This window comes from Anguilla anguilla, chromosome 5, assembly GCF_013347855.1.
Source record: "Anguilla anguilla isolate fAngAng1 chromosome 5, fAngAng1.pri, whole genome shotgun sequence".
NCBI classification, from domain to species: Eukaryota; Metazoa; Chordata; class Actinopteri; order Anguilliformes; family Anguillidae; genus Anguilla; species Anguilla anguilla.
The window spans coordinates 42,618,441-42,635,008 of NC_049205.1; the positions used below are offsets into that span (position 1 = coordinate 42,618,441).

At 40.3% G+C, this 16,568-nt stretch overlaps 1 protein-coding gene across 1 annotated transcript; it reads left to right on the top strand.

The window, feature by feature from the left end:
* Positions 1 to 4,656: 4,656 nt before the first annotated feature.
* Positions 4,657 to 9,038, top strand: LOC118228295 (guanylyl cyclase-activating protein 2-like). The gene is made up of 4 exons (XM_035419718.1): positions 4,657 to 4,857; positions 5,308 to 5,457; positions 7,585 to 7,690; positions 8,917 to 9,038. Exons 1-4 carry the CDS (start codon positions 4,657 to 4,659, stop codon positions 9,036 to 9,038), a joined length of 579 nt encoding a protein of 192 aa, XP_035275609.1.
* Positions 9,039 to 16,568: the final 7,530 nt, after the last annotated feature.

Here is a 16,568-nt window from a genome sequence, read left to right on the forward strand (position 1 = left end):
GGTCAGAGGAAGATACTTCATGTACGATTGTACAGGCAGACTGTAGGCACATGATCGACCAGCAGGGCTGTATAGTGCTCAATGAGATGATGTCATCCCAGCCAACTGAAACCCTGCCTTCCTGGGTGATGCTATAGCTCCATCTGTGCCTCACCCTGTAAGACTGCCTGCTGCAGTCTCCACTGGTCTGGATTCAATACCAGCCTCACTTTCCATTCGGCAGCATCACTAAGTCTAAAAAAGAAATTAACAGAAAATCAATCATCGCTAAATGCTTGCTGTAATAAATTATGGAAGGGAATTCCAAAAGAGAATATAATAACTACTTAATTGCATCCACTAAATCAAACTTACTTGAAAAATTAGACAAATTAGACAGAGTATGTAGCTTCTTTGTCTTTTGTATGCTTCAGTATTAATTATAAAACAGACAGTACAGGTCCTGAATGCTGATTGTTTAGCTAAAGCTCTACTGATGATGTTCCAGTTCTAAATAGAATGTGCATGCATTGTTTCAATATCATTGTACCTTCTACTAACAAAAGGATCTTAGATATCAAAACATTTCAACCAACAGAATTTTAAAAAGAAAATGAGACATTCATATTGTATTAAACTCCCTCAACTCAGTGTCCAGATTATCAAGTCAGCTATCCTTTTGTTTATAAATGAAACACACTGCTAAATAAAATAAATAAAACAGCAATGGCAGGTAAATGTAGACAGCAGGGATTGGTTTGTTAAATTTTGCAATTATGTGACAATTTACTGTACAGTATTTCAACCAACAGATCATTATCATTATCGGCACTATTTTCTTCTCTCACTTTGGTTATTTGGTTAATGATAACCATCATTATGATATAAGTATAAGTACATTAATTCAGGCTGAGCACAGCCAGTATGGAGGTTTGTAAAGACTTCTGTGGAACTCTCCCAGTGTTTTCTTTCTTTGAGGTAGAACATTTTCACAGATTCCTCTTTTTATGGTCAACTTGAAAACCAAATGTTCACAGTTTATCTAAACTTAATAATTATCCAAATAAAAGCATGCTTCCTTCTTTTTACAAGGGTATTAAAGCACACTTTAGTTTTATTGATCAGACCATCAGAATGTGCTGTTAAATTTTGATTGAACTAGTGTTGGTGTAGCCTCGCGAGCCAGTCTCTTTTTTCACTTCGTTCAAGTGCTGGTGCACTTGTGACAATCAGCAGGTGTCACTATTCCACTGAATAACTTCCCTGGGAAGGCAATTGTTGCTAAGGCAGTTGATGGCAGACACTAGTTATAGTAATCTGGTTCAAGATGAATGGTTGGATATTTTGCCATCAAAATGTTATCAAAGCCATCTTTTCAATTGTAAGATTTTACAGATAAGATCTTGGGAAATTGTAATCCTAACCCTATTAAGTTTTCGTAGTTTAAACTTCATGCTTCACATACATTGGCAGCAGAACTGACCATCTGGTTAGTTAATAATAACATCTTATAATTTTTTAATGTAAACTGTCTCTAACAGGGGCCATTATTTCTTCTGCAGGGCCACTGTTCTGGAAGCAAGGGCTACTGGAAATGTAATGCTAGTCTTCTGAATAATAAATCTTTCTGCCTTGGTGTTTGTGGCAAACACGCCTGCCACAGGCCACCGAAGTGGCTTTCTTTGGGGCCCTCCAGCACAGAGACACAGGGAGAAGATGTTAAAACAGTCCACATTTATTCCACGAGGGTTTGGCAAGATGGTATAGCCAAATGAGCAGATGTTAAAACAGTCATGACCGAAGCTGCCTGGTGTGGGTGGGGATGGCAGATTTAACCTGTGCGCAGTGAATACCTCACTACGCACAGGTGCAGCCACTCCTGTTCCTGGGTCCAATTAGCCTGGCCAATTATCTAATTGGCCAGGTCTAATTAGCTTGACCCAGGGCAGGTGTGGCTGCTTAAACCAGCCATCCCCACACCACATACCCCCAACGCCAAACTGAGGCCAGGGAGAATCACTGGCCGAAGCCTACCCCCCCCCCACCCCTGCACTCCCAACAAAGCAAAAGACAAATAAAAATAAAAACTCTAAACACGCTAAAAAAAAAAGTCAGGGTGGGTGGCCCCGGAACAGTCCAGTACATGCTGTGCCCCTCCTTCTGACGACAAGGCAGCCCTTCTTCCTCCTCCCTCCCGGAGCACGGGAAGTCCTGGGCTGCTCTGCTGGCTGGTGGGGCCGTCACCGGCTTGGGCTGTTCCAGGGGCTGTGGTGGGGTGGCTGGGCTGGTGGGCTGGTGGACTGGCCGTGTGGTGCTGGGGACCAGGAACCCTCGTGGCTGTGGTGGCCGCCAGTCGGCTCTGCTGGCAGGCGGCTGCAGGCTTATCCCCTCATGGGCTCCGGGCAAACCAACCAGGCCAAAACAAAGAACTAAAAACAACCAAAACGGACGAGAAAGGAAGCAAAACGGCGCGGCCACCGCTCGTGCGCCGCCCGTGGCTGACCCGCCTTCCCGGCCAAGTCCAGCTCACGGCGCGACCACCTCTTGTGCACCGCCCGTCGCTGACCTGCCTTCTCGGCCAGGTGCAGCTCCTCAGCATCCCAGCTGAGGATTGCCTCCTTCCCCTCCCTGGTCATCTTCAGCTCCCCATTTTTGGCCCGGAGGATCCACCCGAAGCCCTGTCGGGAACACCTCAGCCGCCCCTCCTCCAGTGTGCTTCCTGGCTGGCCCTCCTGTGCCTCTTTGCTGTGCCGGAGGAGCCCCACGTTGGGCGCCACTGTGGCAAACACGCCTGCCACAGGCCACCGAAGTGGCTTTCTTTGGGGCCCTCCAGCACAGAGACACAGGGAGAAGATGTTAAAACAGTCCACATTTATTCCACGAGGGTTTGGCAAGATGGTATAGCCAAATGAGCAGATGTTAAAACAGTCATGACCGAAGCTGCCTGGTGTGGGTGGGGATGGCAGATTTAACCTGTGCGCAGTGATTACCTCACTACGCACAGGTGCAGCCACTCCTGTTCCTGGGTCCAATTAGCCTGGCCAATTATCTAATTGGCCAGGTCTAATTAGCTTGACCCAGGGCAGGTGTGGCTGCTTAAACCAGCCATCCCCACACCACAGTGTTCAATCAATTATACTTGACATTTTGAATAATTCAGGCAGAGTGCCTTGTATCATATATAGCTGAGGGGACATGCATTGAATGGATACTGCGCATGCATGCCAACTTTTCAGATGCGTTTCTTTAGGCAAACTCTATGCATATACCGATGTCCAGAGCAAGAGCAATATAAAAATGACACTAAGCAGTTGACATATATGTTTGATTTATATAAACAAAAACTAGAAATACTGATAAGAACCTGATGTACTGTAAGTATAATTTCCAGGCACGGCTTAGCAGTGATGCGCATCTGCCTGTAGTGCATAATCCCTGTTCCCAAATTGTATGGGCCAGTGATGCCACTAAAATATATGATAGTGTCTTGTAATATATTTATGCGTTCTGATGGATGAGCAGCTGTGTAATGTAAAGTGTACAGGAGCGGCCTTGTAACTACAAGACGAGGCACTGCAGTTGTACCTTCAAGCAAGGTACTTAATCAGAACCTCATACATAAATTCCCTGTCATTGAAGCTATCAAAGCATGAAACACTTGGGCAATTCAGTTTTCTGTGAATTTACAACTGTCAAAACCTGAAACAAGAAAAAGCAATACATCCTAGAAATCCTAGCTGTTAAAATGTGAATCAAATACAAAACTGGGGTGGAAAAAACTACACCCACAAACTCTCAACTGCATGTTTAACAAAATCATAGAAAGTACATCCAAGAAATCTCAGCCATCAAAACTATTGAATTAAAAACAAAAAAATATAAAAAGATATAAAACCATGATATATTTCTGCTTTATCATGTATGAACAGCTTTGCAGTATTCATTCAGTTAATTGACCAATCCTATGCTGTTGCATTTGACTATAGCAACCACAGTAAAAGATTTGTCCAAATCCACATGAGTCATATCTGGTACTAGTCTGGATGAGATTCTGTTGGATGAGTTTATAATGAACTGAATCAAACTATTTACATCACTGAAAGGATCTGAAATGCCGAACACTATTGTGTTGGTAGCTGGATGTCTTTATGAGGGATTAATTAGCTTGGCTGTTCATTTCTGTTGGAAAACCAGCTCTTTTGCCGGTTTGCAAAATTAAATTGAATACCATGAACTAGTGATGTGGACCCGAAGTTATTTTATAGACTTTAGCTATATGCCTTTTATTACTCAAGTGCTCTGATTTTCCAGTAAAATGATTAGGGAGGGTCTCAGAGATGTATTGAAGGAAAAAGTAAACATCATCATTCAAAACTGATAATATTGGCTTATCTTCAAGTATAAAGGCAAGGGCATTTGTTTTTGGATTAAGTGGGCCGCCTTAATCAGACAATTGGATTGTAGGGTTCTCACTAAAAATACCTTTCTGTCCCACAAGAGCTAAGACTAGGCTGTACGGTCACACCGAGTCTTCAAGGAAACTTGATGACTGTCTTACTGCAGTTTGGATGAAGTTCTGTGGTTTGAAATCACGCCAGTCCGCATTACTCCAATCTGAATGTTTTATTGATGAAAACCACTCAGCCTGGGAGGATTGTCTGACCAACTGAAGAAACCATGGGACAGTCACAAAGTGATGGGGAAACAGGGGTGCATTTGGGGCAGATACAGCGACTGTACAAGAAATTTGTCAGTGAATGTCCCAGTGGAAATCTGCATTTGCATGAATTTAGAAAGATATTTGGAATCAGTGCTCAGTCACTGACGGAAGAATCTGCATATATGGACAGCGTATTCCATTCTTTTGACACAAATGAGGTATGGTCTTTAATAGCTGTAGTGGGTGCCTTTAGCTGTGATGTGTGATTCTTGGTATCCTCAGGGATTTGACTCTTAAAAAGTGTCACAGATTGTGAAATGTGAATGTGAACATTCATGGAATGTGAATGTTTAACTGTTTATTGCTCTCTATGTATATCTATGTATAATTTATTATTTAATTACTAGTATTTCCCTCCAAAAAAGTCATACAGTATTAGTCATATACTTAATCATATTCTAGTCTGTTGAAATCAGGATGTATAAAAACAATTTGATTTATAGCATGTTACTTCTCATTTTCTGTAACATCTGGGTTTGCATCTATTAAAAGAGGATTTTATAATAATTTGGTCCGTAACACTCCATACTGAAATGAGTCCAATATTCCTTCATAAGAAAAGAAATTAATTGTCTGAACACAGCATCTGATTTATTGTACATTTCCAGGATGACACAGTAGACTTTGTGGAGTATGTGGCAGCGGTGCACCTTGTTCTTCGCGGAAAGCTTGAGGATAAGCTAAAATGGTCTTTCAAGGTCTATGACAGGGATGGGGATGGACAGCTGGAGAAACATGAAGTGAGACACCTAATTAAGGTCAATAAAGCTCCTAATAAACTCAATACTATACCTCAATAGATGCTTACTGTACGGATTAATTCATTTATTTATTTGTAGAATAGACGTAATGTACAAATGATGTGCTTTTATACTTTAAAAATATATATTGTGAAAAACATGTTTGTGAACTGCCACATTGAATTGTACCATGAAATTTAAAAAGTAATCGAAAGATCTGAGGTAATATTACTATGGAGCCCTGAAAGTTCTGAAAATTGTATGTTTATCTTGTATCATATTGATCTAATGAACCTTAAGTGGTTCAGTAACAAATTATGTGTGGAGGCAATGCTGCCTGTCAGCTTAGTCTATGTTAGCCTATAGCCCGCATCAGTTAGCACACAAAGGGCCAGATTTACATATATAAAACACGCAGTGCAAATTGTGGCCTGATGAGGGTATGTTGGTGAATTTGCAGTCTGGGACTGTGGGACTGCCTACTAATCGCATATTGCATGTGAAGCACGGCTTAAATGGCACAGTTAAAAAAAAATCCAGTTTAGTGCATTGAATATCTTTACTGGATGTGGGTGAAATTGATGCGTGTTCTGGTGCAACGTAAAAGCATATCCAGCGCTACGGACAGCACAAGACAAATTGCAGACAGGGATATTCCAGCTGTGGTGGCAACTGTTGATTGAGTTAATTAAGGTGCGATATAGTGTAATGTGGCAAGGAGCTTGACTATTGTCGGGATGGAATGGGAACAATGTGTGAGAGGTTCTAAGTCATCTTTTATTTCTTTCTGGAGAGTAATCATATCTATGGCTAGGTGTTTGTCACAGAAGTCGCAGGCGTCAAGGATTCCATGATTTTTATGTTTTGGCAGTTCTCTGCTTTTAGTGCTTTCCGTGATTATTTGCCATTTTTGGATTATAACCACAACACAGCCTGCCTTCAGTTATTGTATTCAAATGTTCAACAGCCCTTGTCAACTGTCTTGATGCTGCTTGCTCCTTCTTCTGTAGCTACGGTAATGTAACTTATTAGTGGCAACAGACACCCAGCCTTAATTATTGCATGGCTGTTTAATCTGCACTGTTTGATGATTTCTTGCTAGGGGATTTGAAATAATGTTTTTGTTGCCTATACCTGCATCTCCATCTTTCTTGCTCCTTGATTTACACCTGCTCTTTAGAAGTGGGGAAATTTTTAGGCAGAAATCGACCCTCGTTAATTGAGAAAACTTTAGTCATTTCATTCCAAACTTATATCTTTGCCCATTATTTGCACAGTCCCCCCTGAAATGCATATATGCATTAAGGAGAGATGCGCACCTTGCAATGACTCATGCAGATTATATGCATACTGTGCTTCCAGCCCCATGAGCCCGTTTGATACATAACACGCATGTTTCTGGGCAGAATTTGCCATATCTGCCTGAAACTAATCGCAAAAGGTTGGTATATCTGGTCCACTATGTTTTCCCCATGCATTGTCACCCACATAACATTTTATGAATTTCTGCTCCTTTGATTAGTCTTACATCCATTATAGAGATAGCGTGTGTTTACAGAAATATGACTTACCTAATTTAACTAACCACCTCCAACTTTCAGCTACATATTTCCAAGGATGTTCATTTACATTATTAAATTATTTCATGTGAGCACTTCATTAACTTGTTACCTCAACCTATGGATCCTTTTCCCACAACATGTGGATCTTGTTCCCACATGATTGTTCACACAACATATGATCTTGTTCGACTAAGGTAGCATCTTGTTCCCACAAGATAAAAAATAAAAATTTCCAGAACTTTCAGAATGGGCTCAGTAATATATTTCATAGTTACCCTAAAATTGTATTCAAGTACAGCTGTATTTACTTCATACAAATGCTGAATGTACTTGCATAGAAAAGTCAAATTACACCAGTACTGAAACATCTGCCTCTGAACCGTGTTGCTTTGTGGGCTAGTTTTTGGCATCTGTTTGGCCACACAGCCCCTCCACAATAGCAATAGCACTTGTTTTTATTCTTGTGACTTTGTGAGCATAAAATTCATTAGAGCTCTTATGCAGAAAGAAAATGTATAATACATCAGGGCTGGTCTCAGAACTTCATATGACTGACTTTGTTTTATTTCCTTGGTGTCTGTAGACAATTTATGCAATCAGGAAGCACAGTGGTCAAACGAAAAGTGATGACCTCTCACCAGACCAAATATGCAACCGAATTTTTGAGCTTGTCGACAAAAACAAAGATGGTAAGTCACTGACAGGGCTGACCAACATTGTTCAAGATGAGCCAAGTGCAGTTTTATTTATTATTCTGCAATGTTTTGCCTGGTTCAGATTTATTTGAAGTAGAAGGAAAAAGAATGTTAGCATGGCTGGCTGGGAGTGGCAGGTGAGCATGAGGGCACACTCTGTGGAAGGCAGGGGTGTGTGTAGCATTGCAGTCCACCAGAATGGCGGCCTTCACACTCTGCTAAAGGTGAATTCATCTTTAGTCAGTGGTTAGCACAATATGGTTGTTGGTAGTCTTGTGTTGTACTGGAGCTATTATTTGGAATCAGAATGGGGCGGATCCAGCCCTCAAGTAGCCTACTTGTGTTTGGGATGGGGGAATCAAATTTTTTGATACCGAGACATGCCAAGGCATGTAAAAGGTCAAACAGAGGTTTGGTTCCCTTCCATGGCTGTCTGCTATGACACGTAAATTCCACAAACACTTTAGAGGAAAACCGGGTCTGAACTGTGTACTACGACATTGTTAGGCCTAGGTTGTTTTAGTTAAAAGGCTGGTTGATTTTTTATTAAAAGGTTTTTGTAGGTTCCATGGTGAGCCTTTTAGTGTATAAATGGTATCTTAGATTATTTTTTTAACGCAGCAGGGAATGGAAATGTTAATTTTAAGTTAATGTTTTTGCTTTGCTTGAACGTATTTGATGTAGATTGAAATGAGCAAGGATGACGCTAGGTGATGAATGTTAAGCAGTGCATAGATGCTGGTGCTGAGATTATAAAATAAACTTAATTATTTCATGAAACTGCAGTGAAACATAATAAAACATGAAACCCCCACTGGTGGTATAAAATGTTTTTAAATAATTGATTTGTATAAATTGAATCAGCTGAGAGAGCTGTTGGATGGTGAACAACAAGGGTAAAATAGAAAAACAGTGGTTTCCTATTGGAGGATCTCTGAACAATTTCTGGCAGTATGCAAGGGTGGGCGTATTACGGAGGGCAGGCAGGCGGTATAGCAATATGTTTTGTTGTAGTTTCACACAACGTTACCCAAAATGGCATACCTCTCCTTTCAAAAATAATATCAGTATTTTTTGACAGGACTCAATAGCAGAAGCAGGCGACAAAGGAAAATCTTAATTTTTGAATCTCTAGTTTTAGTGCCATACAATCAATTTGATCTTTCTGATCGCAAATTTTGACAAAGTAATTCTAGTTAACTAAACATCATTTCTTTCAGGTCATATTTCATTGGATGAATTCATGGAGGGAGCCCAGAAGGACGAGTGGGTTATGAATCACCTGAAGCTGGATGTCCAGCCCACCGGATGGTTTATTGAACAACAGAGTAAGATCTTTTGACTGCAAAAAAAAAAAAAATCCCCAGCTTTCAGTTTCTTGGGTATACTTTGGGAAGGTGATTTGTTTTGATGGCTTCCTGAAGAAATGAGCAATGGTAAACCAGCACAGGGATGCTAGGATGAACAAGACACAGCCTCCCAAGGAGGCCAGCCGTGGTCCTTTGGCGGGAATTACTCAAGGCTTTACCAGGTGTGCTGATTCCTATGGATTTTGTTCCTGTTCAAATCTTTACCAGCTTTCCAGGGTGGATAATTTGAGTTAAATGAATGCGGGTGACCATGAATTAGGCACCTATCATGTTGCTATTTATGGAGTCCCATAATCCTTTGCTTAGCAACAGTGCACCTGCCTCTTCTGTCATCAGCCAGCTTTTTTCACAAATTGACTTATACTCCTGAGCAGCAGCCCTCAGGACAGTGAGTCAACTGGATTTGCCATCACCTACATACAGTAGACTCTCAGAGTAACAGACTGGCTGATTAATTGACTCTGGTATGACATGGACATAACAGGCACTATCATGTCTTGTCAAGCTCACTTTACGATAAAAGCAAGCAAAAAATCAAAAGACAAACATGACACCAATAGCAGTTGTACGGTCTACAGATGCCATTTTCGATCAACAGGTAAAACTGACGTCATGATGGTGACTGGGTGCAATTTGTCCCTTTCTGTACTATAAATGTGCATTCCTATCTCTGTTTGCTTTCTCTTTGATGGCCTCCTCTTGTCTGATTGCCAGGGGCCTGGAGGCCTCTAAAAGGACAATTAGGCCTAAACCGCATCAGGGAAAGAAAGAGCGAAGGCCTACAGATATAAAGGAACACATGGGGAGACACAATGTCTCTCTTGGGTTATAGCCACGGCCAGTGGTTTAGAACTCCAAGTAAACATGTTGTACTGCAAGTTAGCTAAAGGAACTGCATCCACATAGTATCAGTTTATTTACTAACTTTGAATGTTGCTATCGTTCTGCAACATACTGTAGCACCAAATAAACGTGCATAGCTCTACCTTCCTGCAATAGCGAGCCAGCACAGCTTCCAGCTCCAGCAACAATGAAAGGTCAGAATAATCTACAAGGAAAGCTTCTACAAACAGTACAATGCAGATCCAGAGACGCTGCCCAAGGCAGAGTTTCCTTGTACCAACAACCACACAACTGGACTGTCAGACTCATCTACGTTCTAGCAGTAAGACTGACAGACATCCAGGCCTTAGCTTAGAAAACTTCTGTTTCTACTGTATTTTCCATGAAGTATGTTACCTGTCGTAATAATGTTGTTTTTACATCGCTTGTTAGTTAGCTACAGCCTAGCCCCACATAACTAACATACTATATATACCCTATTACTAACATTAGCTTACAATTTGCCTTACTTTTAACTAAGATTGCTCCATGCGATCTCTCTTGCACTAATATCTACTTACTTGACATAAGGTCTTGTATATTTAGAATGCAAAGGTGCGCTGAGATTAGCTAGGCGTAGCTAATTTCCACAGCCTTTTGTACCGGCCATAACCCCAGTAGCCACCTCTAGCCGCATTAGCCTCACATTAGCCTCATGCTTCAGAGGAGCTTTTGTTCTCTCCTGCATCACGTGTGCTCGTGAACTAGACACACACATGCAACACTCTTGTTTCCTTTTGCAAATCCTCTCTTACTTAGCCTTTAATAATTTCAGGGTAGATGTTTTTGTTTGTTTGTTTGTTTAATAAATTCTACCTTATTAAACCGCGTTGTTGGTCTGATTTTATTTGGATTTTATTTGCAATAATTGCATGTTGTTACATTATTGATTATTATTTTATTTAATATTAACATTCATAATCATTAATTGATTAACTAAGACTGATTATACTTCCGCACCATTTGATCACCACATCAGGATATATATATTTATATCCCCTGCATTCCTTGGTGCCTACAGTACGTGTGAAGATTGAGACAGACATGTTTTAATTATTTATCTTCACTATTCTATTTTTTGTGAAGGTGCTTCCCCCTACACAGTTCAATAAAAAGAAGAGGCCTTGTTCAAAAAGCCCATGCAGACAAATATTTGTTAATGTTGGTCGCAATTGCCTCTGGTTTGATTATTGGTAATTAACATTTAATGTTATAATAATGTAACTATTCCAACCAATAAAGTATTCACAAACTGATAGAAATAATGCTCTCAGTAGACAGGCGTTGTCCTTTTGGGAACACGAATGTGCTCAGCAAATTTCACAGTAATCCAGCCATTACTTTTCCAGATATGAAATCGCGACAGATTCGCAACGAGATTCCAAAGTACGAAATCGCAACAAATCATATCAACCATGCTATTTAACAGTGAAGGAAAATGTAATGAGCTATGTGTTTGTCTCATATAGAGTTCTGTGTCCATAGCCATAATGGTGCATTACCATTTTGGTAACTTATTTCTTACAGCCACATTACAGGGATGTGTTGAGTCTACACCTATTTTCTTCTGTTTGCTGCTTTAAAAAACTGGAAGTGATAACATTGTGTATAACATTACTTTCAATAACAAGAATTAAGGAAAATAAAGGAATTGTTCCAGATTTCCCAATGTGTTGGTAGGAAAAGCTTAAGAGAAAATATGTGTAATAAGTGTGATTGAATTGACGTCACTAATGAGGCTAATCCCTGATTATGTTTGCTGTGTGCTTGAGTGCTGTCTAATTAGTGCGTTTCCTGCCCTACCTCCTTCAGAATAATAGAAAGAGACTGCTGAGAGAGCTGTCTTGAAGCATCATGTACTGTTCACCTGCATCACCAAGCAACTGAACGTTCTGTAGGGGTTGTGGAATGCATATGCAATTTTGCAGCTGGAGTTGTTTGATTATGCCTTAATGAAATATTCTTCCTGAATCTGTTGTTCAGCAATGCACAGGTGTGTTCACTGATCAAGAAAGGACACATGTAAGATGAAGTATTGGACATCATCAGTAGTCTCAGATTGTTTTGTTTTGAGGCAAAGCAACTTAATGTACAGCAAGTAAAGGGCACTTGACGGAAGATACGAGAACTAGACTTTGTGCATGAGGAAGAAGCTATGGCTCTGTTGTATGTGAAAATAACATGCTAACAATATGAATGAATCACTGAAAATCAAGACAAATTGATATTTGTTCAGGTATTGAATTGTGCAAAGAACTGATTACTAATCCACTGATATGGCTAGCACTAGCTAACGGTGAGCATTAATAAATTCCCTTTCACAATGTTTTGAAAACTTTTACAAAGTTTTATTGTATATCCAAATTTTGTTAGCTAAACTAGTACATCTGACTCAGCAACTACCTAGCTAATACCAATGTGTCTCAAGCCGTATCTCTATTTTTCCTAAATTTTACGGACAATATCTTAGTTTTTGCTTCTGGAAAGCGTGGGCCTATACCTAAGTAAACTGTTATGGTTTATCAGTTTATCACTTTTTGTACAGATTTTACAAAACCAAATTTGATTGGAGACTGTAATATAAATTCAATATAAAAACATACATGAATGTAAGTCCATGCTTTGTGTTTACAATCAATGAAGAAATTTACAAGTAATGAAGGGCTAAACAACTTTGGTGGACTGACACAAGCCATGTATGATAATGTGCTTGCTTTAGAGAGTCAAACTGGTGAACTGGGAAATTAAAAGTAGTGGGAAAATAATTGAAATAAAACACTGTGAATAGAATATAAATAGGGGAACTATTGTCAACCCATTATCACAATAAATACTGAACTGAAGTTGTCAGACATAGAGAGCATATTAAGAATGGACAAAATTTGTGTCCATTCTAGGAGAGCATAGGCTAAGCCATAACAAGAGACATATCAGTTCTACTTCATTAGGCAGGTATTAATCAGGTTAGCCTTCTTGGAGAGCTGTAAGAAAGAAGATTGTATTCAGACTAGTCGCAAGGGGCTTGGTAAATCTGTCTCCAAGTCTTAAGAGAGAGGCTAACACCAACTTTGCAACCCAAACAGCAATGATGTTCAACTGTATTGCAATGGTGCATCACAAGAAAACCATAAGAACAGAGCCTCACAATGATAAGATGCTTAAAGCATATGAGAGGATAGACAAGTAACAGAAAACCAACAAGATAATTGACAGGCAATTTACAGTAACATTTGCATTGATAGAAAAAGTAAGTTGGTCTTAACCAAGATAAGACAGGGTTTTGCAAATTGTGATTTTGTAGTTGACACACAATTTTCAAATACGAGTATTGAATAATCTCACTAAAGTCACATATCCTCTGCCTTCAAATGCAAAAGCTCTTACACTCATATAAACAGGCAAGTGGATGAATACCTCAAAGAAGGATCTGGCTGAATGTGACATACAATTAAATGATTCATTTTTTTCAGCTCCAAAAGCCAGAACCATGTGCTGATAGTTGGCTTTATAAGCTTATATTTTGACAGATCTGTGCACATATTACTCCTGACCTGGGCCCTGGAGGGGACATCAAGTTGCAGTTACACTCAGACCACCTCGGTAGTAATCTGTTACTGAATACATGTGCTGCTCGAATCAGATATGTAGCGCGGACCATAAGTAAGCCATAAAAGAATGTGCTCCCACCAGTGGTTGGCATTATATATCTGAAAGTAAAGGTTATTTGGCAGCCCGGTTTTCTTGGGTAGAGAATAAATGGGTATTCTAGTGTCACCCAGCGCAGGCTATGGCAGTGTCAGGTTTCCTTCATGCCAGGCTTCATTCATGTGCATGTCAAGAATAACACCCCTAATCATGATCACTGGTGACAGGTGCAGTGTGACTGATTGCCCTGCTGTGGCCTTATCTGTAAATGCATGTAAATGTACATTTGCATTCCTGCTCTCCCTAACACTAGCCAAGGTCTAGCCAAGTCAAGTGGCACATGGTGGCCATTTCGAGTTTTCAACAAAAATAAAAGGGAAAGAAAAAAATCAATACACATTCTGAAGAACAGGAGCTTGTTCATTTATCTTTGCATTCATTAATTTATCCTTCAATATTTTTTGTCTCTGTGGGCATAGAAAAAGGCTGCATGGCTTTACCAATTTATAAGAGGTTGCTACAGCTCCAGGGGCCAGCTTAGCTAACAATATCAATACAGAACATCACATGACCAAGTGGTACACCCCCCCCCCCCCCCCCCCCCCCCCCCCCCCTTGTGACAGCAGAGGAACCACTGCTATGTTTAGTGAGAACAGAAAGAGTGTAGACAGATTGCCTGGTGTCATTCACTGGTCTTTCTCCAAGAGGTGTGGACTCACAGTCCCATGGTGCTTGTGTTCCAGGAAGAGAAGTCCTTGTAAATGTAATGTTTGTTGTACATGGATGTAACATGGATGGGCAATGTTTCATGTTTTGAGGTCTATGAAGAGACTGGGCCTGGGAGAGCTGTTGATCTGTTGCTGTGTGGTTTTAGTGAGTGCGTGGGAGGGGGTGGTGGTCAGGTAAACAAGCAGTGATCAACAAGAAAAGGTGTCTCTCCATTCAACAACATCAGATGCCCTAGTCTGTCAACCTCTAGAAGTACCTGTAGGATCACTCTGATCACATCTGTCATTCCAGCTGCTGTTTGTCCAGCAAGCAATCTTAAAAGTAGTGTTTCTGCAAATCCTACAGGTCTTTAATCAACAAATACACAGTAATTCTGGACATCTTCATTCATATGCTTTTGGCTAACTAACAAGATAAGAAATGTTTCCGATCATGAAAGGTCTCATATATACAAACATGGCTGAGATGGATTGTACCAGTTTGAACGATTGTATAAATAGAGCAAAACATTCACCATCACAACCAATACCTAACCAGAAGGTGATGAGCAGTCATGGTTAACTGAAAATATGTAGAGCTTTGCTTCTTTGAATACTGGAATGGGTACTGTATACATATAATCTTGGTAAGTCTTCCTGAATGGAGACAAGTGATTGCAGTTTCTGTTGAACTGACATTCTTTTGCTCCACGGGGGTAAGTGCTAGCAGTGGTTCCATTGAGCACACCCCAGGAGTTCAGCTGTATCGTATCAAAGCATGAAGGCTGGGGAGAATGTGACCTGTACGGTTCTCTATGAAAAGCGTACACAAATAAATGGCACATGCAGATAACTATAAACCGCAGGATACACACAGCTTCCACTGTGCTTATCAGTAGAAGTGTAAATCCCTGTGTCTTTCCACTGTGTTACTGATATTAGGGTATTTCCCAGGTGACAGAAAATCTTTATACAGGGGCAGGTCAGAAGACTTGCAGCTGAAGTTGTTCTAGGCTTACCCGAGGAGAGAATTAAGAGGTGCGTATGAGAGGTCTGGCTATGAGCCCCCAGCCCTTCCATTAACTTTTCCACCCAGTGAAATTTCAGTCATAGAGACATACTCTGCATTCAGCATTGGCTTCTCCAGGGTAGACCGCAATCCAAAATGTATTTTTGTGCAGGTGTCACTGAGTTGACCAGTAAACAAGATAATGGCCAGCTTAGCGTTAAGCAGGGCTGGGTTGTAGGTGTCTTTGCTTTGACTTTGGACTTGTCCCCCTTGTGTAGGCCAGCCCTACTGGCAGCATTTCTAGAGTGAGTTCAAGAGTTCAAAATCCAGCTGGAATCAGACTCGATGAGTAAGAAACACTTATTATATACTAATGAGCATTTTGCCATGCACAAGGTCAATGCTTTCCACATGTCAGTGACAGGTGCATATTCATCAAGGGTAAAAATAGTTTTATTTCATGCCGTAGAAGTGTCTGCAAAATGTGTCTCATTTACTTATGTTGCCAGGTCATGTCACCATTCAGTATGAAATTTGTAGAACAAAGCTTTGTTGACCCAAAGCGTACAGAAGGTCCAGGTTTCAAAGTCTGATGAAAATGCGACTACATTTTTTTCAGTATGTATGGGCCCAGAGGGTAAAAGTAAACATATTCTGAATTTACATTAATTTCAATATATTCTAGATTTTGATAATGGCCATTTATTCTTTTTGTATATAGGCAACATTTACCTTTTAATTACTTCCATAAACTGTAAATACAGCATTAGTTTCTCACACAGCTCACAGCAGCACAGGAATGATATTAGGAATGTCACCACATGTCTCACTGGCCCCCTCTAGAGCTCCCAATGGAGATCAAGGGCATATGCTTTGGCACCAAAGACTGGTTTATGGAAGGGATGAAATCACACCCAGGGATGTATTCACCAGTGGATCTTTTTTTTTTACAACCTCTTAATACTTCTTTTGTGAGCATAAAATAAATGGCGACAACATCAACAAGGAATTTAAGATTCACAAAGCACTTGGGTCCAGGTTTCAGGTTGCAAATGGACTTCTCATATATATATATATATATCCAGTATATACTGTATATACACACATACACACCTCGCTTTTTATACATAGCCCCCCATTTCAGGGCACCATAATGTTTGCGTCATATTAATGTTATGTAAATGAAAATAGTCATGTTCAGAATTTTGTCACATATCCTTTGTATGCAATGACTGCTTAAAGTCTGTGATCCATAGACA